A 26,633-nucleotide genomic window follows, 5' to 3' on the forward strand; every position below is an offset into this window, starting at 1 on the left:
TTCAGGCAGAACTTCCGGTGGTTCAGTTTGTGCCCACTGCCTCTTGTCCTGTCACATGGGACAACTGAAAAGAGTTTGTCCCTGTCCCCTTGACACCCTCCCTTCAGGTACTTAGAGATGTTGGTAAGATCCCCCCTCAGTCGTCTCTTCTCCAGGCTAAACAGGCCCAGCTCTTGCAGCCGTTCCTCAGGGGGCAGATGCTCCAGCCCCCTGACCATCCTCGTAGCCCTATGCTGGACTCTCTCCAGTAGCTCCATGTCTCTCTTGGACTGGGGAGCCCAGAACTGGATGCAGTAGTCAAGATGAGGCCTCAGCAGGGCTGAGCAGAGGGGCACGATCACCTCCCTTGACGTGCTGGCAACACTCTTCCTAAGGCACCCCAGGATACCATTGGCCTTCCTGGCCACAAGGGCACATTGCTACCTCGTGGTCAGCTTGTCGTCCACCAGCATTCGCAGGTCCTTCCCTGCAGAGCTGCTTTCGAGCAGGTCAGCCCCCAGCCTGTGCTGGTGCCTGGGGTTATTTCTCCCTAGGTGCAGGACTGTGCACATGCCCTTGTTGAACCTCCTGAGGTTCCTCTCCGCCCAGCTCTGCGGCCTCTCCAGGTCTCTCTGAACGGCAGCACAGCCCTCAGGTGTATCAGCCACTGCTCCCAGCTTGGTGTCATCGGCAAACTTGCAGAGCAGGCACTCTGTCCCTTCATCCAGGTCTTGGATGAAGAAGCTGACCAGCACGGGACCCAGTCCTGAGCCCTGGGGGACTCCACTAGCCACAGGCCTCCAGCTAGACTCCGCGCCACTGATGACGACCCTCCGAGCTCTGCCATTCAGCCAGCTCTCTATCCACCTCACTGTCCACTCGTCTAACCCACACGTCCTGAGCTTACCTAGGAGGATGTTATGGGAGACAGTGTCAAAAGCCTGGCTGAAGTCAAGGTACACACTGTCCACTGCTTTCCCCTCATCCATCCAGCCAGTCATACCATCATAGAAGGAAGAATTCAAGCTAAGAATCCAAGCTACTTTGTACCCAAGCCACCTTGCAAGCTCAGGTCACCACCAAACTTCCAGCACATCCTGAGCCCACTGGTTCCCTCCACCATCTGCAGTGCCCAGGGAGTTGCTGATGGAGCTACAGCAGGCATCCTGTTGGCCTGTGGAGGCTAAAAGCCCAGTGCTTCCCTTGTGACAGGATGAGTTATCAGCTGTTGGGGTTGCCATGGCAACCATTTGAATTTTTTAGCACCAATGTTGACTTTTGCTAGACTGGAAGGGAAGACTGGAGACCTGATTAACACGTTGGCCTGCTTGGGAAACTGGCCAATTGCCTTTTTGTTTAATTGGCCTGTGGGGCTGAGGACAAGAAGTGGAAAGTGCTGGAAAGCTTCCACCTCCTCAAATGGCATGGGGTCCTCGAGAGCTGTTCCCTCTCATATACCAACAACTATGTACCAGCAGCAACGTCTGGGTGTGAGGAGAGATGGGCCATTACAGCCTGCACATGCACAGGCACCCAGTAGCTCTTCATTTTCTCCTGGTAATTCAGCCTGAAGTTACCTGGATGTGGTTGTCTGGCCCACAAGAAACGGACCGTGCTCTGCACTTATTTTTGGCCTCACACCTAGAAATGGAGCCTCAGTGGGAACAGTGTGACTTCCAGGCAGTATTCGCCTGGGGAAAACTTACTTCTGTCTACATATAAGGCATTTTTAGCAGGTGATCTTGGAGACATCAGCTTCTCTCTAGGCCTCTAGAAATGTGGTGAGAGATACTGATCTTGGGATTTTTGGGGTGCCATCACCATGAAGCAGCTGGTTCCCAGCTGCGGCATCAAGTGTCTCAGTGAGGAAATGCCACGTGCGTTGGAGGGTGCCCGTGCTGGGTGAAAGGATCACAGGAGTTCCTTGAGGCCTTGGTTCCTCAGAGCACAGCCAGAGCAAACGGTCCCTGGAATAAGCAGAACGCTCGTTATTGGCATACATGCGAGGGTCTGGCAGCTCCGAGGCCTGCAACTGAACAGCAAAGTCTGAGATAAGCAAGCTGAAGTGGAGGCTGCTGCTGGGGAAGAATTAGATTTGTGCCTTTCGTATTCCTCTGAGGAGGACAGGTCTAAAAGCTGTCAGATTCCTTTGTTTTTTCCTCCAGAGGCTTTTTACCTCAGAAAAGCCCCTTTCAGCTGCCTGCTCTCCAGAAAACACCTTCCAGCAAAACTACAGGTGACGGGATCCAATGCCCGCTGTGTTTCAGGCTGTTTTTAAGAAGCGGGGATCAGCCTGTCCCTTCTCCCCAGACGCACGTGCCCCAGCGCTTGACAGACAGCAGTGGGACGCAGGCAGGCGCTGGTTCAGGCCACTGCTGCACCCCTGAGTGAGCCCTGGGCCTAGAAGGAGCATGTGGAGGGCTCAAGGCCATAGGAGAGACCGTTCAGGGGCGCTACCAGCGGCCCCGGAGCCTCGCTGCTCCCCTGCCTGTGGCGGGGCCTGTGGCCCTGTCGAGGCGTGGCTGTCCCACGGCCATTTTGGGGGGGCTGTGCATTGCTCCCATGTGGGTGCCCCACCCCGTCCCGCTCCGCTGCCCTCCTCCTGAAGGGGCTGCGGCCCCGGGAGCCGCCGCCGTCACGCCCATCCCCCTCTGCTCCCCGCCCGGTAACCGTGCCCCTTCCCCGTTTCCCGGGGCGCTGCCCCTTTAAGGCACCCGAGAAGGCGTCGCCGGGCGGGGGCGTGGTCATTGCGCCTGCGCCGCGGCGCCGCGGCCCGTGGGGAGAAGGGCGCGCGCGCGGATTGGGCGGCGCGCGCTTCTCGTTGCCCCCCCCTCCCCCGCCGCGGGCGTCACGTGACTCGGCGGCGGCTCCCGGCGCGGTGGACGCTGGAGGCCAAGATGGCGGCAGAGCTGGTGGAGGCGAAAGTGAGTGAGCGGTTCCCCCCCACATCTTCCCTCCCCGGCCTTTCCCCACCACCACCCCTCCCCTCCCCGGTGCCGTCGACCAGAGCCTTGGGGCTAGGCGGGGCTGCGGCTCCCGGCGAGGGGGTGGTGGCGGCGAGGAGGGTGGCGCAGCGGCGGCGAGAGTCGGGGGGGGCGGCACCCCCGGGACTGCCCCCCCCCCCAACACTTTACCTCAGGAGCTGCCCGGCTCCGCCCCGGCCTCCTGGGCCTGGCCGCAGCCCCGAGCCCCCTTCCCCGGCCCGGCCTGGCGCCACTTGCTGCCCCGTGGGGCCGAGCCTGCCCCTGGGGGCTCCACCTGGGCCGCGCTGCCCTCCGCCCCTCCTGTTAATTCCGAGTAATTAATTAAGGCATGTGGCTTCCCCCGTCCCGGCCTCTGCTGGGCTCTTTGCCTTCGGCCGCCGGGCTTCCCCACGGAGCCCCCACCACCCCCGGCGCGGAGCTGTCCAGCCCCCCGCGGGCGGCCAGATTCAGGCCTGGATCTGCCACCCCCTTCTAGGGCTGCCGGGGCCGCTTTTGCGATGGCTCTGGCTAAGCCCGGGGGGAGCCCGCAGAGAGCAGAGGGTGGAAATGAGTAGTGTCCGGAGCTGAAGGTATGCAGATGAAAGCTCCCCCCCCCCCCCCCCGCCTTAATTCTACATGATATAGAGACTGTAGGATATATATGAGGTACTTCTGAATGAAAGATTCTTGAAGCAAACATACCTTAAGTTGTATTGTACTTCTAAAGCATCCCGTGCCCCACAACAGGCCTCCTGTGGAAAGGAGGTTCAGCAGTAGAGGATCCGCTCTCTGCTTTATTCTTACATTCTTCCCCTCTTTGAGTCCTAATTCACCGTTCTCCCCTTGGTTACGGGACTTCTCTATCTTGCTCTGTCAGTGCGCGGTGGCGCAGAGGAACAACTCGCTGCACTTGAGCAGACTTCACACAATGGTGTCATGGTGAAGCTGGTGCTAAGGGTGTTTACTGAGTGATTTCAACGCATGGAAATTGTTTTTAGCACCTGCAGGGTTAGCTAATAAGTAAGGATGTGGCTGGATGGTTGCGAAAATAAGATGTGGAGAGTCTATTTTAAGAGTCGCTGTGGTCTCTGCTCTCCCTAGTATTTGGCCTCTCACGTTGTTACTGTGAGCTCAGCCCAGGACTTTTCTGGAGGAGGTGCATTTCCAAGACTTCACTAAGGAGGCAACTGATGGATGTTTGAGTGACACACTGTATGCCACTTAGATGCAAGGCTTCCTTGGGGGGAAGAGCTGACTTTAAATTTAGCATTAAATAACCTCAGTAGTTAATGTGATCTAAGTACCACTTGTACTGTTACGCAAATATAAGCCTCAGTGATATGTTTTTCTTTGTATGAAACTAACTTGTTCTGCTGTTACTGTTAAAATCCAATTGTCCTTCTAGGTCTTAGATTCTTCTAAATGTAAAGTGTGGAAAACCATTGGGTCAATCTCTGCTTTATGTACCTGAAGTCCCAAGTGGCCAGCAGCGTAGGAAGAGTGAGTGTAGAAATATTTGTCTGCTGTGCTCATGTGACTTCCTCATTACTGTACAATTGAAGCACTTCACAGCCTTGCTGTGGTTATCTTTGCAAATATGCTGTTTATCCTTGAAGTACTTGTGAGATGCCAATGCTCTCTCCATTTTGTATCTCTATTTCGTCTATATACACGAGCTGAACTTGTCCAGGATCATGCAGGTGGTATCTAGTGAAGCAGTGAAGTGAATCAGATCCCCTGAATCCTCATGTTCTGGCAATTAAACATCCTTTCTCTCCTCTTTAAAGTGACTTGTTTTTTTCTCACATCAAAGGTATTCTGGGATGTGTTACAGCTACCGAAAATCTTAACTGCATCCAGTGACATTTGTGTGAAGTTCTTTAACATCTTTTGGATTTCCAGATTAAATGACAGATTTCATGAAGAGGGAGAATGGCATTCTTTCTGTAGTCTAATTCCCACACAGGCAATGTGGCTGTGAAATGTTTTTGAGCTGAACAGTAGCTTTAAAAAAATAGTTCATCCATTTTTTTTTCTTCCTCTAGGAAATTGTAAGACTACTATTTTAATTTCTACAGAAATCTGACTTTTATGCATTTTTAATCATCAAGCAAGTGAAGGGTAGGTTGGGGAAAAGAAACCTATTGGCTCTCTGTTGCTATTCTTTGCTGTGGCACAGTTGAGATTTCTTCCTGAAATTCTGAAATTTCCCACAAACCGTGAAGGACACTGAGGAAATATATGTGTGTCTATTAAGTATATTATCACGCAGCTTACTTTTTTTTTTTTTAATGTACTTTATAAACTTGCCTTGACCATTCATAAAGCTACTTTGCCATATGAGAGAACCGAAGCATCAGTGTGACCAGACTCTAGCATTAGTTTTAATTGAAATAATTTCTAGTTCTTGGTTTAGTGGAAAGGTATAATGTAGTATGATCTTTGAATCCACTGACAAGTTACAGGCCTTTGAGTTTCCACAGCAGCAAGAGTGAATTTGTGAAGACAGAGATAGTTTTACTGCTTATCAGAACATTGAAATCAATAGTACTAGAGCGAGAGCAAAAGCAGCTACTAGCTGTAATCATGGGAGAATGCTTGGCAAAGCCCCCAGATGGAGTCATGGAGTCTGGAGGCATTGTTCTCATGGGAACATCCTTCTCCCTCTTTAACAGTCTTATAATCTTTTAATATTGCTCCATAGCCTAAAATATCTGGTAATTTTAAAAGGCCCTGCATAGGTAGGAAGAGTTCTGAAGTTTTATTTCTTTATTTATACAAAGAATTCTAAAGGATTAACAGCCCCAGTTCACTGAAATGTCACCCACCCTCCAGTTCACATTCACTTTTCTCCTTTGCCTTACGCTAATGATATTTTAGATTAAGTTTTTATGGTAACCCTCTCATTTCAAGATGTATTAGAAGTCTGGATGTTTTCAGCCTCTGCATGGCAAAGGGGTTGGTGTATACACTACTATGTGGAGCAGGCTGTTTTAAGTATTTTCCTTTGCGGTCATGATTGCTTCTAGTAGAATTACTTAGAGCGTGTTTAGTAGACATCACAGAAGATTTTGGATTAACTCAGTGATCATCCTGTGTCATGTCTCTGATTTGGGTGAATTGGTTAATTTTTCAGTTGATGGTCTCCTTTGTATTTACTTTGCTCAAAAAAAAGTAACTCATAAATGAAATATTAATCAGGTGCGTAACAACTCTTTTGAACACGCTTGGTATTGTACATATACCGGATTTTTAGTTTTTTTGATTCTCTATATAGAGTATTTTCCATGTATAGAATATAGTGAGAACTGACACTTTATCTTTTTACAACTGTAAGATCACTTTTATTTTTTTATTCCCTAGAACATGGTGATGAGTTTCCGAGTCTCAGATCTTCAGATGTTGCTGGGTTTTGTTGGCAGGAGTAAAAGTGGACTTAAACATGAACTAGTCACCAGAGCTTTGCAACTGGTTCAATTTGACTGTAGCCCTGAAGTTTTCAAGAAGATTAAAGAGCTCTATGAGACTCGCTATGCCAAGAAGAGCTCTGAACCAGGGCAGCCCCAGCCACAGCAGCACCGGTCTCCTGAGGCACTCTCCATACATTCTTCATATGACCGTGGGAGTACTGTTGCTAGGACTTCTATCTCAACTACTAATATTGACTATCCTGCGCTCTATGGGAAATACCTTAATGGACTAGGAAGGTTACCACCCAAAGTTGTAAAGCCTGAAGTTCGGCTGGTGAAACTTCCCTTCTATACGACCCTGGATGAACTGTTGAAGCCAACAGAATTAGGTGAGTTTTCCATATTCTGGTGCTCTTCTGCTGTAATTGATCTGAGAATGAAAACTGAAATAGATAATGAGTGTCAAAAAGATGGTAGTATTTTCAAAGATCTGTAAAATTATGTATCAGAAGGAGAAACAGTGATTCATGTTGGGATGGATGTTGTCTTCCTCTTTTTTTCCCACTGTCCTTCCTCCCAGATACTTTAAACGTGGAGTAGAATATTCTTATCTGTTTTCCTCTTGCCTTAGAACACAAAGGTGGTCACTTTGAGTTGTAATTTGAAAGCTTGTCTTGTTTGGCTGTAGCTTTCACATCCTTCATTGGAAATGCTGCCATGTAACATTGCAGTCCTGTGCTGTGAATCATGATTTGTCTTCTCTCTCCCTAATGTAGTAGTATGTTGATGAAACTCTTTCCTTCTGTGTTGGTGTTGCACCTGTGCTGGGTGCTTAGCATAGCTAACCTAAAGCCTCCTGTGGATGAAAGAAGGTAATACACATACCAAAGAGTATTTCTGACATTTTTTTTCTTATGCCTGTCACAATTGTTTGTGCGTGAAATCATGTGTTTTGGGGAACAACTAGGAAAATTTAAAACTAGAAGAAACACTTTCTCCCACTTTGGAGCTAGAAGTCTGACTTTTCATTTTTGAGTTCTGAGCCATGAAGAGTATTGTCACTGAGGTTAGATGTAATGTTCTTGTAATGAAGATATATACAGAGGGGAAGTATCATTGTACAGAGTTCAGCCTTGGTGGCTCATAAACCAAATGTGGTAATACCAGGCCTCACTGTTAGGTGAACCTAGAACTTGGGAAGCTGATCTTTCGTTACTGAAAAAGCATGTTTCTGATGTGCCTGAAAACTGGAAAAAAAATCTGTCATAGATGAAGATCATGCACCTGCACAGACATAAAAGGTGATTAAGGGCTGCAGTGTTGGATCATGTTAGAAATTTGAATAAAGAGGTGTGCAGTGGCTATTGCTGCCTAGTATTATCAGGGTAGACAAGTGTTTGGTATTTGTTGACAGTGGTCTGAGCTTTTGTGCAATTTATCTGGCCGCAACTCAGAAATTCTTAAAGCTGTCCTCTTTATATCAGTGGAACATACATTTTTCAGAACAGGAAATGGCCATCTAGTCCAGTGTGCCTGCACTCGTAATTTTTTAATTCCATCTTTCTGCTTTTTCATTAGACCTTTTCATTCTCTTCTGCCTTCCTGGGCTACTTTGGATATCTCTTGAGCTCATTTATATCATTTTTCAGTTGTCTTCCCTAATAATTTATTCTATATGTTTATTACCCTTTTTATCCTTTGTTCATAGTGCTGCATGACTTCCCCTGTTTACACCTATTTCTATGCTGATAACTTCAGAGGGGCTTACCGGTATGTTTTAAAAAAACCCTGCAGATTAGTTATTTGGTATGTATAAGATTTTTACCTGAATTTGGAGGCAGAAGATGTCTTAATACTGTGACCATTTAAACAGTAACTGCTGCTTTAAAACTAAAATAGTTTTAAATACTGTTGTTTGGGGAATGAGTTAAATCAGCCTTGAATGTTGAGTGGCATTTGTCAGTCAAAAGTGCAAATGTAGTATTTTGAAGAAAAATAAATTTAAGAGGTAGAAACATCTAGAGATGAGAGAGGAGCAGGAGTGTACTTAACTGTGATTAATAGCTTTTATTGAAGGTTGACATCAAATTTTCTACATGAAATCAGAACTGAGGTCTCATTAAATTTAGTATCTAGGCTCAATGTTAGCTGACACCTCCCTCGGTTCAACTTGCTCCCTAAAGCGTATTTGGCTAATTTTCCCTTTTGATGAGCGTGTTTTCTACTTAACCTTTGGGGACTGGTGCTGAGGAGCTGGGTGTTGAACAGATGTTTCAGTCTTCATTGTCCCAGTCGACTGTTCAGAATCTAAAGATGCCTTCTACGCACTCGTTTCATTTTCCCATCTTGATGGTGGTCAGCAACTATAATTCCTTTTGCCTACACTAATGTGAAGAAAGAAGCATTTCTGTCTTTGTACAACTGGGTTGACATAGCGTAAATATCTGCTGCTTCCCATACATGCTGGTAACTGGAACAGAACTACTGGGTGCATCTACTGAGATCTAGTTCTGGAATGACCTCTAAAATAAGAAATTATATTTGCGTGGGGCTCTGCCTAGCGTGGAAGGATGATAAAACAAAGCACTGTAAGGGGAAAAATGGTGTGTTTTCCTGTATAGAAGCTGTGCCCATCTACACTTTATTGCACAGAAATTTATGTTCTGTGTCTGGACCCAACATAAGCTCCTTGTGAACCTCACAAACATGTAATGTAGAAGTACCTGAAAGAGATTTGAGCTCTCAGTCATGTCTAAAAGTATCTAGCTGCTGTTGTAGCAGCGTGTTACCCTAGGCTACAAAAGAGGTATTTTGAGCATGAAGCTGTGGTGGGAATAGGGGAAATGTAATTTATATGTTCTTGACTTCAATTGGAACCATATTTGCTAATCAGAAGGCTCTCTTGCCTCTTTGAAATTATTGCCTTGAGAGCAAAGGTGAGGTGGGTGATGCCTAATTTGGTCTCTAGGCAAACAGATTCCCTGAAGAAGTGTCAGGTTACCATTAGAGTTGTAGACAAAGGTGATTTCAGCTAGAGCAAATAGGTTAGGTCCATTGTGAACCAGCTAATAGCTCATGTTTGGTAACTGTCTGCACAGTTTTGGACAATTTAAGTATTCAGGTTAGCCTCTGAGTTACCTACACGAAAACAGCTTCTGCAGCAGTTTCCTGGGCTGGTTTAAGGATGTCCACGTGAAAGAATTCTTCTAATTTACTCAAATCATCACAATTCTCTTGGGTAGATAAGGCTTAAAACTAAAATTGATCAGATACTAGTATTCATTCCCTCTAAAAAGGTATCTTTTATTCCTTGTATTTCAGCAAGTAGCTAAGAAACAGCATTTATGGGAGCTTTGTAGCTGTAGTGCCTGTGCACCTTGCTGGTAAGTGTGCTTATCTACTGGCACCTCTTTAGGTAAAGCAGGGCAAATACAGTTTTTGACAGTAATAGTGTGCTGCAAGAAATTCTGGCTGATTTATTACTATTACTATTATTTTCCTGAATATTAGCTGTGGCAGCCTGTATTTTCTGTAGATCCTGAGGCTTCTGGCCTTCTCTTGGAGGCATACCAAAGAGATCTTGTGGTATAGCTGTGGGAGCAGAAGGCCACGTAGTCAGAGAGGTCCTGCCGCTGTCAGTGCAAACAGTATTTGTTTTGTTTAAACTTTTTGATAATACCTGCCTTGCAGTGGTGTTGCTACTCTTCATTATGTTTAAGTAGTATAACTCCCACTATATCCCCCCACTTGCCCTTTGAAGATTGAATTCAGTTGCTGTAAACAGGTGGCCTGATTTTGTGGCTAAGGCAACTGTGTTCCCCTGACTGTAAGGCAACACCAGTGTGCTGGGCAATCTCCAAGGAATCCCAACAAAAGCATGCTTTCAAACTGTTGACATATTACACTAACACACTGTAGTTGTGTGTTAAAATGAATGCTTCTGCCATTTACAAAAAATAAAGATGTAATATGAGCAATTTGCCCTTTCACTCTGGGCCCCAGCAGGAACCCAAATGTCCTTCAATCTAGGCAGAATAGTTCCAATGGCCAAGAAGGAAGGAAAAAAAATGTGCATTGTATTCTGTCTCGATGTGGATTCTATGAATGAGGTCTCATGACAGCTCCTTGACCCAACAAAAGCATGCTGCCTGCAGCAGCTTCTCTAGTTTATCAGGAGATCTACCTTTGGGATCCCCTGCCGCTGTGATGACAATACCACCTCTATCCTGGGGGTGTAAAACCTTGTGCAGGTTTGACCAGTAAGTATAATAGCGAGGAATGTTATTTGGAAAAAAGAGGGGTAGCAGGCAGGTCCATCTTACTGCTGAGAAACCTTAAAACACTGAAATCAGCATAATCCTTACATTGCACAGCACGGTCCAGCCTGCTTGGTCAAGAAGTGTGGCTTAGGTTGGCTGCTCATCGTGAGCATCCATCCCAGTTACACTGGGCTTAAAATTTCGAGTATGATTTGCCAAGTCCTTTTGGGTTTTAGAGTTCTCATATTTTGGCTCATTCAGAGAACTGCTGATCAAGCTCAGTCTTAAAAATTGGTTTCTTGCAGTTGTCTGTTGTTTAAAATAAATTGATCACAACAGCAGTTGTACGAGTCAAGGAACAACGACTTGTGTGCAGAGGAGACATTTGTCCTGGAGAAGGGCTGAAACTCACTTGTCTGATATATTTAACTTTTAAATCCTAATATTTTTTTCCCTAGCTGTTTAGCAAAGGTATGGCTGGCTGAGTAGATACCTACGAGTGTGCCTGCTGGAGTCTGGGCTTATTTTCCAGAATTAGGATCTTGAAGGAAAATTGGGTCATTACTCAGCTCTGTCTCAGTGAGGTTTTCTCCCAGCTTCTGGAGAATGTTCTCTTACACTTTTCTCTGAAGCATCCAATTCTGATCCCTGTTGGCAACAAGATTTGCATAGATGTATACTGAGTCTGTCCAGCAGTCTCTTATCTTTTGGATTTTGTTTTCTCTTCAGCTGTGGAGCATTCTGTGAGAGTTTGCAGTGGCTTTCTGGCATAGTTGAGAAGTACCTCTCAATTCTTACCTGGAAAAGATAAACTGTGTTACTCACTTCTTTTGCAAGCAAAAAATAAAAAAACTGAGAAGCATATGCTGCTGCTGCTGCTACTCATTTTTTTCATACTTACGTAATAAGAAAAGAGTTGTTAACTAAGTATTTATAGGAAAAATGTTTGCAGTGGACCATTTTCAGTTTACCTGTGACATTGGTAGTACAAATTGTGTAGCGTTGTTACTGTCAATAGTGGGTGCTCCAAGAGTGCTATTTCCAAGCTTACCGTGTTGTCATACCTGATAACAATGGTATTTCAGTTGTTTTATGAATAAAGTTACAGTCCTAGAGCAGTACTTGTTCCTGGTGTTGTCAACAGCTGTTTGGTATGTGATAGAAATGAAGAAATTACATATTTTGAAATTCATGATAAACTAATTTTGATGCTAGAAAACTTTGCTGGAGAGGTGATTGCAAACTTGCTGGGTAGCAAGCAGCATTTGGCTTCCACTGCTGATGGCGTCCTCTGACAGTGCTAGTTAGTTCTGCAGGCAGCGCACTGCAGATAACCAGCTGCCTTTTTTTGTAAAGAAAGGGGGAGCTTCTGCAGGGAGAACTGATATAAGTGTTAGGAAAAACAAAATTTTTATTTTTCCTAACAGAGTTGCTTTGCTTTTGTATAACTCCTCTATCAGGAGGACAGTGTTGTCTACAGAGAGTCGTTTAGGCAATGATATTAACATGATTTCTATTTCTTTTATTATTAGAAAGTGATGAATGATACAGTCTTTAGGAAGTGCTTTTTTCTCTTGAGAGTTGTTTTGGTCGAGAGGTGCTTGAATGGAAACTGTAATTCAATCAGAAGTGCATAAAGACGTCTTAATTTTTTTTTCCGCTTTACAAAACGCCTTTTTTAAAGCTGAATTATCAAAGGGAAGTATTGGTAGTTGATGAATCAGTTTGTCACTATGTCTTTGAAGATCTTAGAGCTGCTGAGGTTTTATCCTTCCTTCATTTCTCTCTTTTTTTTTTTTTTTTTTTTTTTTTAATCCATACACAGGAAAACATATTTTCCTACTCTTCAAATTCTGATATTTTGGCTTTGAATAAGCTAGTAATTAGTGATGCAAAAAAATCCTATTCTTGTTAAAAAGACAAAACAGTGTTTTGTTACTTCCTGTTCTATATGCTTATCCAGTAAGGTTCACCAGCTCAGAGCCCTGACTTCAATTGGAAATGTGCACTGAAGATTTAAAATAAATAAATAAATAAATAGAGCATCTTTGGATTTAGTAAGAGATATTAAACAGAAGTCTTAACATAAATTTTCTAAATCTCAAGCTTAATTTTAACCATGTTTGTAAATGCTTTTGATCTTAAAACAAAACTGAATGGATAAAAGGCTAATTAATGCTAAGTTAGTTGAAAGTGGACTGCTACGCACCCTACCTATAAATGCACCATCCTCCTCCTGTGTTGTAAATAATGTTTCTCTCATTGAGCTGTTTTTATGATGCTATTTTTGTCTTCTAAGCTGATCTTTTTTGGTTGTTTCCTTCCTTTCCTTCCTCTGTTCTTATGCTTTCTCTGAGTTATAGTCTCCATGCAGTGATGCCGCTTGTGCGTTCTTATGTGAAAATGTTCTTGTTGGCTCATTAATTATTTGCAGGGGTGGGGGAAGCAGGATCAAGTCCACTGTGTATCATTAGTCTGCTAGCTAACAAAACAGGCAAGCAACGAATGAGCAATGTTGTAATCAACAGTGCAGTTACCAAATCTTACTTTATTATCTTCTTAGGAGAATGTGTGATGTTTGGTGTACTCATGCAAAAGTTCTTTGTCTGTATGGAAGCAAAACTTGGAAATAACCATAGCTTAAACCATTATAATTCACCTTGTGCTTAGTAGTGTAAGAACTAGATGTTGTCAGTTTGCTGTCAATTTGATGCAATCTCTTTTTTTTTCCCTCTTCCCCCCCCCTTAGTTCCACAGAATAATGAGAAGCTTCAGGAAAGTCCGTGCATTTTTGCATTGACACCAAGACAAGTGGAGCTGATCAGAAATTCCAGGTATTTCTCATTGTGTATTCACATTTTAAGAAATTGTGGCTATGTAATTCCTCTTTGTTTCCTCTCTGTAGGACTTTTGTTTTCTACATGGAAACAGCGTGTTTGAGAACACTAGCAGATAGGCTACTTCTGACATAAAGCCCTTATGTTTTTGGTTGCTGTTCTACTCACTTAACTCTCTAGGTTTCACTTCTGCTGCTCCTATAATCTTCTATTTGAATAGTACACCTAGTCAGGAAAAACAGCATGAAATTGTTGAGCTCAGCAAAGAATTTAGCTCATGTTGTGCAGATTTTTCTTTGCATCAAAAGTTCAAAAGATAAACATCTAGTGCTGTTTGCCTCTGAAAGAAAGCTGCCTCCTTGAAAAGGGTACTATAGTAATTACATAAGCAAACATCTTGCACCCATTAGGATTTACCAGGACCTCTGTCCCGAAGTAACTTTTGATTCAAATAATGAATGTGTGAAAGATACCAGCGCAGGCAGTGAAGCTTCCTCTTTTGGTGACCTGTTGCTTTGGCCTTTGCTGCCAGGAAAGGACAATGATGCTAAAAAGATCCTCCCAAACTAAGTGCAAAACCTTTATTAAAAAAAAAAAATCTAAACAGTGAATTATACTGTTATCGTAGAATCAGGAGGAAGGATTTGCTTCTTGAATTGGAAGTGCTTGATTACCGTTGTGATTCCAGTAGGTCAGCAGAGGCAGTGCAAGGGAAGCTGAAGACTTTTAACAGGAAGGAAATGATCTACTACAGAAGTCTTTTAGAGTGATAAAAGACTACCTATGTTACATCTGATTCTTGGTTTTGTCTTTCTTCAGTATATATTTATGGGTAAACTTTCAGTAATATGACTTAAATACAGTAATTTAAGAACGTTGTCAGCTGAACTGAGGCTCTGCCCCATTCACCCGCACGCAGAATAAAAGCAGTTATATTAAAACAGAGTTGGACTCTGAGACACTTCCAGAGGCAAATCAGGACTGAATTATGTTGTTTTTCTATTGTCTTGCATCCTGGCAGGAATTAGAGTAGATCTGTACCTGTATATCAAGTCTCACAATACACCCTTGCTCTGTGAAAATGTAACTTTTGTGAAGTAAGTTGTAATTTTTCTATTGTCTTGCATCCTGGCAGGAATTAGAGTAGATCTGTACCTGTATATCAAGTCTCACAATATACTCTTGCTCTGTGAAAATGTAACTTTTGTGAAATAAGTTGTAATTTTGTTATAAATGATACTACTCTGGGCTAGCAATATGAACAGTTGTTCTGCTGGTGCTATAATACTTGGACTCCTTGTTTTGCATGAACACCTTCTGTTGAATAATTAAACAAAGAAAGTCTTGAAGGAACACTGTCTGATAGTCCTGGCCTTAAAACCTAGATTTTGCTGAGGGAGAGGAGTTAAATGCTTATAAATTAAAGAAAGGATGCCGGGCAAGTTGATGTCTTCCCCCCCAATACTTTTACAGCTTTGAAAACCCAGAAAAGGGCTATGAGATGATGCATTAGGAAAGAATATTTTGCAGGACTGATGTCTGCAGAGTGAAGTGTACAATGTAAATAAAACTCCAGAACATAAATCTTGGTTTTAACATTTTTACATAAATTTCTGTTTCTTCTCTAATCTATTAGGGAGTTGCAACCTGGTGTGAAATCGGTTCAGGTTGTGCTAAGGTAAGTCTGAAAATGGGGTTAATTAAATCCATGAGGTACAAAACAGGGGAGGAGGGAAGGCACTAGCGAAAGATAGTAAAAGTTTCAGTGTGGTTTTTATTAGCTACAAAGATAACTTATAGTAAGTAGTTTGTTCACAGACTTAACACAAGCATTTTAAATTTTAATTTCTAACCTCTTTCTCCATGTAGCGCTTCAGTTAGAGACGTAATAGAAAACAGCAAAGTATCAGATTCTGCTGCCCAACTGTCAGGGCTGTATCAGATCTGGGAGAGAGGAGTAGAATCGGCTTTGGTTTGGCCAGAGGAGGGAGCACGGATTGGTGTGGTGATAGCTCATTCCTGGTAGCTGTTGATGAACAGAGAGCTTTGAACATGCAAAAAGCATGGGAATATTAAGAGATGAATTGTTTTTTTCCAGGATCTGCTACACAGACACTAGTTCTCCTCAGGAGGATCAATATCCCCCAAACATCGCAGTGAAAGTGAATCACAGTTACTGCTCAGTGCCGGTAAGTAAGCTCAGCCGGGAAGCATGACGTTACAACTTTGGAAGGACTTGTGTTTTTCTGATGAATGCAGACAAGAAGCCAGAGTATAAAAGCATATTACTCTAGTTTCAAGCTATTTTTCTAATGAATTAGCTGTGGTGTTAAACTGTTCTTGCAGAAAGACTTGCTCTCTCTCACTCTATTTGATCTGACTGTTCTGCTCCCTTTTACGCTCCCTCTTTGAAATTGTGGATGAGTAGAATTTTGCGAAGCTGACGAGTAGATGTTCTTCATAGCAGCATCTTCAGTAAAATCTTTTTTTAAAAAAATGTATATATAAACAAATTCGTGTGTGTGTATATATAATATCTTTCTGCCTTAGGGCTACTACCCATCAAACAAACCTGGAGTCGAACCTAAAAGGCCCTGTCGTCCCATCAACCTCACCCATCTCATGTACTTGTCTGCAGCAACCAATCGCATCACTGTAACCTGGGGGAATTATGGAAAGGTACGTGCTGAAGGACATCATGCAGAACTGCGCAGACAAGTGCAAGAGGGCAGCCTTGCTCATTCTTTCCCTTCCTTCTCTTGTTAGAGTTATTCTGTGGGGCTGTACTTAGTGCGGCAGATGACCTCAGCAGAGCTGCTGCAGAGGTTGAAAACCATTGGGATCAAACATCCAGAACTCTGCAAAGCACTTGGTGAGTATGTCTGCTTGTGAGATGGCTAGGGGAGGTTCACTGTGTATCTGTCAGATTGCAGTGTTCCTTAATAATCAGGCTCCTAGAAATTTGTGTGGGAACAGCTGCCAAATTTCATGCAATTTTGTTTCTCCAGTTCTATAAAAACACTTGTATTTGCACAGACTCGCTAAGCTGTATATTAGTTGTGTGAAATTCCCCCAAATTTGTGTGCAAGCGCAGCACTCCTGTGGAGTGTGTTTCTTGTGACTCTGCAGAAGCTCTGAATCGTTTAGTTGGATTTAGAATTTGTCCCCAGGTTGTATCGTGGTGAGTGCTGCCAAAGGCCAGTGTCATTCTGATGCATACAGCTTCATGCCTTCATCTGAGTAATTATGAGCTGATGAACATTACCACAGCATCCTTGATCCACACTATTTCCAAAGGAGATTTCTGGAGCAAGAGATCCTGGTGAAAATGTCCTGCTGCCCAACCCTCTGTGAATCCTGGGGGCTGGGAGTGGGATTTCACCACCAGCACTTTCATATGCCTTGAGACCTTCAGAGAAGAGATGCTCCTGAAAGGTGCTTATCATAGCCCACTCAGGTAAATCATCATGGCATAAGGCAAATATTGCAAATGTGAGGGGAGATTACCTTTTTAAGATGTAATCTGGCTTGGAGTTCCCAAGAGACTGGAGGGTTTCCTTCTGATTACTTAATGTTACTGGAGGGAGTGCTTTTAGTTCTCTTGTAGAGAACCAAATATTAACGCTGTGGATCATGATAGTCTTTAAAATGTGCTGCCCAGACCATAGGCAACTCTTACCAGGTGTAAGAAACATAACTTGAAGATAGGTTGTAGCTTATAGGGGAGATGATAATTCAGGCATGTCAGGTCTTCAGATTTCTAATTGGAGAGAACATCCATATTTTGGGGCACGCTGCTACTTTCGCCGAACTGTATCTTCATGTGCATTAAGTGCAGCTTTTCTGCAGCACATGCTGAACACTTCTAGATCTATATGCCAAACCAAACAGAGCCTTCATGACAGTCTGACCCTATTAGACCACTTTGTCAATCAGCACTTATCTACTGACATAAAACGTTCCACTTGTTAGATATCTGCTGTCCTCAGAAGTCAGAAACATTGGATGGACTCCCCTTTTTACTCTTCACTAGAACTTTTAAGTGAACCGAGTTCACTTCAAATGTTGGGTTTTGAGTTATCATAAACTGCAGAGGACCCTGTCGTTCTTTGCCCCTACGCTCTTCTTGGAACAAGGGTGAGCAGTATGTGCTGTTCCCTTCAAAGTGAGCACTTGCAAGATGGTTTTCCCAAAGTGGGCGCAGCAGGCAGAAGTTCTGAAAGCAGCTTTCCTCCCCTTTGCCAGCTGGTAACAAGTGTGTGTCTCCAATTCTACTGAGTTAGATAACTGACAGCTTTGAGTGAACTTAAGGGCAGAGATGAGTTGCATTCGGTGAGCTTAAATTTAACTGAATAGGAAGATGATGATGATTTGTTTCTTTTGGCCTGTTACTACTTGGAAGTTGTTTGGACATTTGAAACTGGCAAGCCCAAATAGCTTGTAAACTTTGCTGTTATAGTTCTAGTCTGTTCTGGAAGTGGTTCCACATTCTGATCGTTGTACTATCCCTCAGTACGTACTAAAGCTACCCTTTGACTTCAACTGCATCTCAGGACTGACTCATCTTCCTTTGCATGTGCTTCTGTTAACTTTAGTAGGAACATTGTTGAGAAACAGAGCTGCTTATGTACGTTGCTGTGAATCTAAGAGCAAGCTTAAGACAGCTTGATTATATTCAGAAGGTCCTAGGAAAAGCCCATTTTTCCTTCCTGTGAATCACAGTAACTGATGCATAGAGAATACTCTTACAAAAAGCTTTGTGAAAATTAAGCTTGGCTGAAAAGTGTTCTAATGCCAATAAAACAACACCAAATCTTGGAATCTCATGGGAATTTCTCATCTGAGAAGTCACTTTAATTTGAATTGCACGTATGTTCATTGTCTGGAGACATCTTGTTATGATCTGAAAAGGTCAAAATAAATGGATGACTTGCTCCGAAGGAAAATGGTGATGGAAGTATCACAGGCTTTTCCAGGCAGCAATGCTAGCGGCAATTATTCTGTAGGAATTGTTCAGTAGTTTAAAGCTAACTTCCTGTGTTAATTTGGCACCTTGAGGAGGGACCTTCACTTGTGGGACCTGCACATCTGCTCTTGTTCCTGATTTGCCTGCAAGCCCCTCTGGCTTTTTATTCCAGGATGTGGCTGCAGGGACAAGGCTCCTTACCTCCTTTCTTTATATCTGATTCTTTCCAAATACACCGGCTCACTGCTTTTGACTGTTTTTTGCATGATTGCCTTTCTGGCTTGCTCTTCGAGTTTTCTACCCCGATACCTCTGAGTCTGTGCTTCGTGTGAAACAGGCTGCTGGGATAAATGAGCTGGCCAGCACGTAAGCTGGAGAGTTACAGCCCAGTAGTGTTAGAGGAGGCTTACTAATTTGACAGGGAAGTGTTGGGATATGGTTTCTTGCCACTGAGACTGTCTCCTGTGTTTGGTCGCCTTTGGGGGGAATTCCTCTGAATTCAGCAGGGTTGAGGGGGGGAAGTGAACCTGTCTTATTGCCACTAATTTCAAGAGGGAATAAAATCCATTCTGCTTGTGCTAATGACCAGATAAACCTCAAATGACTTTGCTTCAGAAGTCTATTGCCATGCACTGGAGCTCTCTGTCCACTCTTTCCTTCCCCACCAGAACAATCTAATAATAGCAGGAAGTCAGGTATGTGAGTGTCTTAGCCTTTTCTGAACAGTGATGATGACAAAATTAGCCCCCAGCTGGCTGCCTCAGTATAACATTAACATGAAAAAGAGAATCAGCAGTGTGGTCCCCTCTACGTACTCCAGCTGTTTAGCCCCTAGTTTGTAAAACAGAGGAGGGGAAGGGTCTTTTAAGAGAGTGTTAACAGTGTAGCTAGTGGTTACCATGCACACTGCGTGCTCTCCTCATCCCCGTGCTTTGAAGTCCATCCCTTCTTCATTTGGTCTGCCTGGACAAGGCAGCATATGCTGTTTGCCTGGGAGAGCTGAATCATTGGGAAGGGAGTCGAATGTGCATGTTGAGTGGGGACTGTAAGAAAATGTGAACTTCCTGGCTGACTTAAATATTCCAGCTGGTCTGTAGACCAGAGCCTGCCTAATTAAGGTTTTCAGCTAGCTAAGTAGCACAAGCTGTGTCTCAGCCCTGGCAATGCGAAAACCCTACTAAGCTCTGCAGTCTAGTCTTCTCTGTTCAGTTCAGTGGTGCTTTCTGTGTCTAATACACTTGCTTTCTCTTGTGTCCTCTGGCTCTGACTGGCAGAGTTTATCATCTGCCGGAAAAATTACTGACCTTTACACAGTAAAGGGCTGTTGGTGAACTCCTTGACCTGCGCTGTGTATAATTTCCAGGTTTAAGTTTGCGTCTGTTAAAATTTTTTCTTCTCTACTTTTTTACTGCAGTAAAAGAGAAGTTACGCTTGGACCCAGACAGTGAAATTGCTACTACAGGTGTTCGTGTGTCTCTCATCTGTCCAGTAAGTTTTTGCAATATATTTTAGTCTGAAAGAAAACCCTATTTTGCTGTCAGACCAGTTTTGCAGGCTAACCAACCTTTTTTTCTTATATGTCAGATCTTTTTTGTTCAGGTGGAGAACTGTCTGGTGATAACCTGGGTGGGGTTTATTGCTGATCTTCTGTTCTTTGGTCCAACAGCTAGTGAAGATGCGGCTGTCTGTCCCGTGCCGAGCGGAGACCTGTGCACATCTGCAGTGCTTTGATGCAGTCTTCTACCTACAGATGAATGAGAAAAAACCCACATGGATGTGCCCTGTGTGTGACAAACCAGCACCCTATGACCAGTTAATAATTGACGGGTGAGTATATGCACTGCCCTCTTCTCAACCCCCCTCTCTCTTCTCTGCTGGGTTCAGGGTCATCTTTTTGGTCTCTGCATCTCATTGAGGTCTGCCTCAAAGCCAGAAACAAATGTTTTGATGGTGCGAGATATTCTAACTTAATTGTCTTAATGTGTTTGAGCAAGGCTTGACTGCTGATCTGCTCTTCTCGATTCTCAGATCATGCTAGAGCATTTTGAGAATTGAACATTTACTGCCTCACTCTTTTCATCAGGCTGATGAACCCACACAACTAGCTGCGTTGATTGACAGATGTCACGCTGCATGGAATAAACCCACTTTATAAGCACCCGATAAGGTGATTTTTTTTTTCGGTAGGAAATGTCTTCCTGTTTTGTTGATGTGAGCTGTTTAGTAGCTCAGAAACAATTCTTGGCACACCGTCAGGGGGTCTTCTCTGCCAGCTATTAAAGCAAACATCCTGAAACATCTAGCTCTCTTAGATGGAATTATGAGTGCAGTATTTGGATAGGATTTTTTTTTTTTTGTACAGTGTCTGCAATTGTTCCTGTATGATTTCTGTGGCCATTGTGAATATCTTGGTGTTAGGGATAGGATGGATGCCTTGGTAGGGACTATTCCTGTGTTATGAATGCCTATCACAGAAAAGAGGGTTGGAATCCTGTGGAGGGACAACGTTACAATGCTTTGAGGAATGTCTCGGGTTCTCTGGGTTTGCCTAGGCTCTTCAAGCTTCTGGCTCTGGCCTCTCCAGGGGCACCCAGCAGTGGCTGCTCCCTGCTGGCCAGTGGCACCAATGCAGCGGGAGACCTTCGGGTGCTCAGCAATGCTTGGGAGTACTAGTACCCTCCTCAGGGCCTGAGGTCTCCTGACTGTCTCCAAAATGGGGCATGTCAAGAGGGAACCAACCTTTGGGACAGCTCTCTGAGCAAAGAGGGTCCCTGCAGGACAGACCCTCATGATTTGTCCCAGCAGGGCATTCGAGTCTGGCAACTGTCCTGGTGCTGCTTGCTGCCCCACAGGGGGCTGAGTGTGCGGAGCCAAACTAGCATCCCATTTCTCAGTGTTCCCAGCAAGCCAGGCAGCCCATGCGGCTTCTGCATTAGAGATGTTCTATTTTTACTGTCTTAGTCTGAATTTGGCGTAGTTGGAGTGGTTCAGTAAAAGCACAGGAGGGAACCGGAGCAGAGAAAAGCATTTGGACCAGTGTGAGGCAGGAATCGCACGCATTCCCTGAGCCATGGCAAGTGTTCTGTGGCCATGAATTGGTGGAAGGTTGCCTTAGACTAGCCTCTCAACCTGTCAGCTAGTTTTGAACGCTTGTGGAGATGGTTTCCCATATCTCCAGACTACATTTGGTTTTCTGTGGCTTTTATCAAAGAGAACACAGGGCTTACCTTAAAGGAAGAAAGCTGAAGTGCTACGGTTTGGCAGTGTAAGAGTACTTTGGAGGTGATGTTGCTCATGTTTCTGAGGTTTGATATAGCAGAGCTTAAAAATGCAGCTGTTTTTCAAGAGGATTACTCTAAAATGGAAGATTTCCCCCTCTTTTTTTTTTTTTTTTTTTTTTTTTTTCCTACCTGGCATATGGGAGTCCTGTGTGCATACTGCAGATATAGCTAGGCTGATGGCAGAGGCCAGTTGAGGCAAGCTCGGAAGCTGGCTACAATACTTGTTACCTCCAGAAACATGGGCTCCAGAGGCTGATCTCTAGCGAAGAGCTCAATATATCGCCTGGCTTTCATCCAAGAGCAAAGGAAGGAACACGGAGTGAATTAATGTGAATGATGATCTCCACCCACCCCCAGATGAAGCTTTGTTGCCTAGAAATGCAGTGAGCCTGTTTTATGGCTGGGATCACTGACATCCGTAGTGGCGCTAGCCCAGCTGACAGCAACACAGAGGACTGATGGAGCAAGATGCACGCTTCTTGGCTTCTGGAAAATGATCTCCACCCTCATGGCTTGTATAATTGGCCTCTAATGGAGATTCCCAAATGCAGAGAGAGTCTCGAGAAATAGTTCAGGTGCATCCGGTTCCCTTGGCACATGACACAGCTAAGTGAGCAGACGAGTCTCTGCCTGGGTGGTATATTCCCACCTCTGTGCTGGTAGTACTCAGAGTATTGCTGTGTTCACAGGGACTGATTTGATCCAGTAGCTGTGGCTTTTTAGACTGTTTGAAACAGCCTAGGCATAGATAACCTGTTTGCTTTGTCCTCTGGCCAACAGCAACAGGAAAATCCAGTTCCTTTCAGATCTCTAACAAGGCTGCAGCGACTGAAGGGGAAAGTGCAAGGGGCTGGATTATGGAACCTCCACAGGTCATCAAAGAACATGTCCCTTCCCAGGAGGAGGAGGAGGTCACTGACGAAGACTCATAAATTTCTTTGCAGTGCTCGAGGCTGGGTTTCAGTACTGGTTCTGTTGTATGAGGGTAATCTTAAGACCTCCTGAAAAGTAAGTTAGAGGGAAGCTGGCGGGTGTAGCTGGATTATAGCTGGTCAAAAAAGGGGCGTAGGCTCCTAAGGAGGTAGTTAGCTGGTTGAGTCTAAGATTCTTTGGGCCTTGTTGGCTCTTCTGGAATTGCAGCCTCGGTGATTGCTCTGCTAGGTGACAGAACTGTCTGCAGAAACACAGCTCCAACCTGAGCTGGGAGAAACAATGTTCAAACAGAATCATGTGCCATTAGTAGCTCTTCTGAGCTTCTAAGATTTTGGGGGTTTATACTGAAAGGAAATGCTGTGGTCCAGAAGTGAATGAAGGCCTTGCAGAACTGTGATTCTAATAGCGTTTCCAAGCAAACATACTCAGCAAATGGTGGGACATACCAGAATAAAGCAAGTGCCCAGGATCTAGGGCATAACAAGCCAGAGCAAAGGCCTCATTCTGATTAGCCCCTCTGTGATGAAAGAGGGCAGATGTCGAAGTGTCTGCACTGGGTGTATTTTCAGTGATGAAGATGCTTTTCCTGCTGTAGGAGGCTGCATATATATATATATTTTTTTTCTTTTGTGGCTGCTGTGGTGGTTTTGGGAATTAAAAATAGGAAGGAAGTGAAGTGCTGCTTATGGAGTTGCTTATTTCTTAATGTAATAGGGTTATTTTGTCCTTTCCTAATGCCTTGTTATGAATGTGTCTGCACTAGCCCTGACAGAGCTCTAGATGGGGCATTAGACAACTGTCTGGAAGTGGTACCACAGACTTGGGAAACTGGGTGAAGAGGCAAGACTGTCTTCTAATTGCACATAATTGAAATGTTAGTTCATGGTTTAGGTAATTGTCAGAAAGGACCAGGGTGGTTTGCACTGTCAGAACTCGTACTTGTTTTATGGGAAATAAAACAAGCCCTTGATTGCAAAGGCTGTCTATTTGGCAGCTTTCTGCTACCACCAAATTTCTCTTAACTTAAGGCCGTTTAAGGTGAAGATCCAGATTGCTGGCTTGTCACTGAATGCACTGTGCAGATAGCCTCAGGGTTAATAGATGGCATTTTTTTTCTCCTGTCCAGGCTACTGTCAAAGATACTGACAGAATGTGAAGATGCAGATGAAATAGAGTATCTGGTGGATGGCTCCTGGTGTCCCATCAGAGCTGAGAAAGAGCGGAGCTGCAGCCCTCAATGTCCAATATTGGTTTTAGGTGAGTTTCTAGGGGGCTAAAGATCTTAAATGACTGTAGAAAACATGCATACACTGCAAAACTGGAAGTCTCCAACTGGCTTGGGAAAAGCTGCACAGTTCAGAGAGCTGCCTCTGGATAGAACCTTCTTTTCCCCCTCTCTCCGGTAATGAACAACATCACTGGGATGCATCAGATCCCTATGGAAGAGAGTGATTACTGTTGGTGGGAGACTGAATCCCTTGAATTGTGCTTCTGCATAGTTTAATTCTAAATCCAGATGGGTCCTTTAGCAAAGCTGAGTTGTTTTCAGAGTGGCATCAGATTGTTTGTTGGCATTTGCATCTCTAGAATGAATTCTGAAATGTCTCCAGCAAGACCAGCCTGGGACAGCACTGTACTTCTTTTTTCCTGTGAGAAAAGAGGATTTTGACTGGAAGGGCTGTCTGTTTGGCAGCCCATGCAAGGTCAGATCTAGCAGTGGTGATTTTTACTGACGGAATTGGCGGGGTAGGCACATAACTTTCTGCTTTGGCTGAGCTGATTCCTAGGCAATGTGGGTGCATATTGGGCACGGTCAGAGGCACTGACTGTAGAGAGCACCTGAGGTTTGTGATGTGGACTTGGTTTCAGGCAGCTGCTTGAGTGGAGTTTGTTTCCTGCCACCCTTGTGTCAAGTACAGTGCAGCCATGAGAGACCAGGAGGGCTTGGAGCATCCCCTAAGCTGGACATGAAGTGTCTTAATTAGTCCTCCCTCCCCTTTTCAGGTTCTTCAGATGTGAACGGGCTGTTGCCCACTCCTAACAATAACGGTGAGAACGGCAAGGCCACTGCTGATGTTGTGGATTTAACACTGGACAGCTCGTCATCGGAGGAAGAGGAGGAGGAAGATGAGGAAGAAGATGATGATGATGATGGACCCCAACCAAAACGACGCTGCTCTTATGAGAAAGGCTTAGTTTCTGCCTGCTGACTGCGGAAGTGGCTCTGAATCTCAGAATGGACAGACTTGAATACTCTGGTGCTTACTAAACTGGAGGAGGGGGAGAATGTCCTCTCCCACCTCATCTCCCTTCCTCCCCGATCTCCTTTGACTTTCCTATTCCAAGTTAACCATTAAAACGAGAAAAAAAAAAATAAAACCATTGAGCTGCTTCTTGGTTGGAAAACTACCCCAGTCAAAGCCTGACCCTGAACCGGAGTCTGAAGTAAGGAAAGTGTCTTAAGCCAGGCAGTCAGAATCCACAACTCATTGGTCTCTGCTGCCGTTCTCCAGTACAGTTTGAATCGGTGGAGTTCACCTGCAGATCTACAGGACATCTAACTCCCGTGCATCTCCAAAGCTGTGTGCATTTTTATTGTCTTGTTAAATAACCATTCCTGATTATCTAAAGTTTTGCTGGACATGTGAGTGGGGAGGGTTGGGAGGGAGGGAGAGGGGTGGGTGGGTGAGGGAGGTTTGTATAACCCAGCAAACATAGAGGGATTTTTAGGGGTGGGGATGGGGGGCACGGGGCGAAAGGGGAGAGACGTACAATTGGAATCGCACTGTTCTAGATAGGAGCTCATGCAGCTCTGCACCTCATGTAAAGAGAAACGTTTTGAATCTTTTAACCTAACCTGAAGGTAACGTAGAAATTGTGCGTAGTGAATCATTTTAGTTGAGCAGAAGCCATGGGGAGGGTGGGGAGGGCTCGAACCACAAATCTGTTGTATTTTTGAAGTGCAATAACTTGGTGTTTTTGAAGACTAAAAGGGCTGCGCGTTCCCTTTTCTTTGCGAAGGCAGTGGCAATGACCTGCAGGACAGCTGGATGCCTGGCATGCGGGGAGGAGCGGGGTGGGGTGCAAGGGATGCTTGGGCCTTCAAGAAAATGCCAGGTGGGGGAATCTCAGTTTCTAGCCAACTACCTCGGTAAATTCCAATTCAGGTTTCTTTCAGTCACGAACCAGTGCGCAGCCCGTCACTGGCACTGCTGACGGCACTATTGTCAGGGTGTTGAGGACAGAGCCGAGGGACGATGCGTGGAGCCCCGTGACCACGTATTAACAGCCTCTGGACTTTCCACTTCTCTGTTCAAGACTTTGGTCCCAGACCCAAAGCTACTGCTATGCTCTTGATGGCAAAATGTTGTTGCTTTTGAGTTTCCGAATGGTAATCTTTTGACTTTGTCTTAGGGAATTTTTGTAATTAACTTTGCCTAAGCAGCTCTGCTGTTCCCACTAAAGCCTCTGAAGTCTGTTTTGCTTTGGACCTTGCTGACTTTTCTCATCTGTAGATGAGAATAAATGTTGGAAGGAAGCTGGCCTGTGACTCTGCCCCTTATCGTGCCCACGGGACGGATGGAAAGTGGAGGGAAGGGCCTTAGCGGGAGCCCTGCGGCCAGGGCCGCGTAAGCGGCATTCGGCCGTGCTCTACCGACACTGCCTAGCTGCAGGCAAGGGGCGCTCGGTGGCGCGTGGGGCTGCCGGCCGCGGTGCGCGCCGGTGGCCTGAACCCTCCCGTACCCCTTCAGCCGCCGCCGCTGCCTCCTCTTCGTCCTCCTCCTCCTTCCCAGAGCCTGGGCCTGGAGGAGGAGGAGGAGGAGGAGGAGGAGGCGGCAGCTGTTAGAACCAAAGTCATGGTGCTTTCCCGACTACCTGTCACGTGTTTCAGAAAAAGCGATGCACCGGATGACCCTTATGTCAACTGAAAAGCCATCAAGTTCCACCTGAAACTATTAAAAAAAAAAAAAAAATCCATGTTAGGGGCTGACCCCAAAGTGCATA

At 44.7% G+C, this 26,633-nt stretch overlaps 1 protein-coding gene across 2 annotated transcripts; it reads left to right on the forward strand.

Moving 5' to 3' along the window:
• The first annotated feature begins 2,848 nt into the window (after nucleotides 1-2,848).
• Nucleotides 2,849-25,276, forward strand: PIAS4 (protein inhibitor of activated STAT 4). Of its 2 annotated transcripts, none has more exons than XM_062596124.1 (11): nucleotides 2,849-2,903; nucleotides 6,306-6,741; nucleotides 13,361-13,445; nucleotides 15,085-15,126; nucleotides 15,547-15,637; nucleotides 15,999-16,127; nucleotides 16,215-16,320; nucleotides 19,829-19,902; nucleotides 20,081-20,241; nucleotides 23,755-23,885; nucleotides 24,633-25,276. In XM_062596124.1, the coding sequence occupies exons 1-11, from the start codon at nucleotides 2,877-2,879 to the stop codon at nucleotides 24,836-24,838; spliced, it is 1,488 nt and encodes a 495-aa protein (XP_062452108.1). In that variant the 5' UTR covers nucleotides 2,849-2,876; the 3' UTR covers nucleotides 24,839-25,276. The 2 variants fall into 2 exon arrangements, with proteins under 2 accessions (XP_062452108.1, XP_062452109.1); XM_062596125.1 differs by lacking the exon at nucleotides 2,849-2,903 and adding an exon at nucleotides 4,426-4,442.
• Nucleotides 25,277-26,633: the final 1,357 nt, after the last annotated feature.

Source organism: Rhea pennata, chromosome 27 (assembly GCF_028389875.1).
Source record: "Rhea pennata isolate bPtePen1 chromosome 27, bPtePen1.pri, whole genome shotgun sequence".
NCBI lineage: Eukaryota > Metazoa > Chordata > Aves > Rheiformes > Rheidae > Rhea > Rhea pennata.

What these genes read in the sequence shown, in the direction of transcription:
- PIAS4 (XM_062596124.1), top strand. Translation starts at nt 2,877, where the DNA reads ATGGCGGCAGAGCTGGTGGAGGCGAAA. An exon ending in CAGAGCTGGTGGAGGCGAAA is followed by an intron (nt 2,904 to 6,305) that starts GTGAGTGAGCGG and finishes TTTATTCCCTAG; the next exon opens with AACATGGTGATGAGTTTCCG. An exon ending in GTTGAAGCCAACAGAATTAG is followed by an intron (nt 6,742 to 13,360) that starts GTGAGTTTTCCA and finishes CCCCCCCCTTAG; the next exon opens with TTCCACAGAATAATGAGAAG.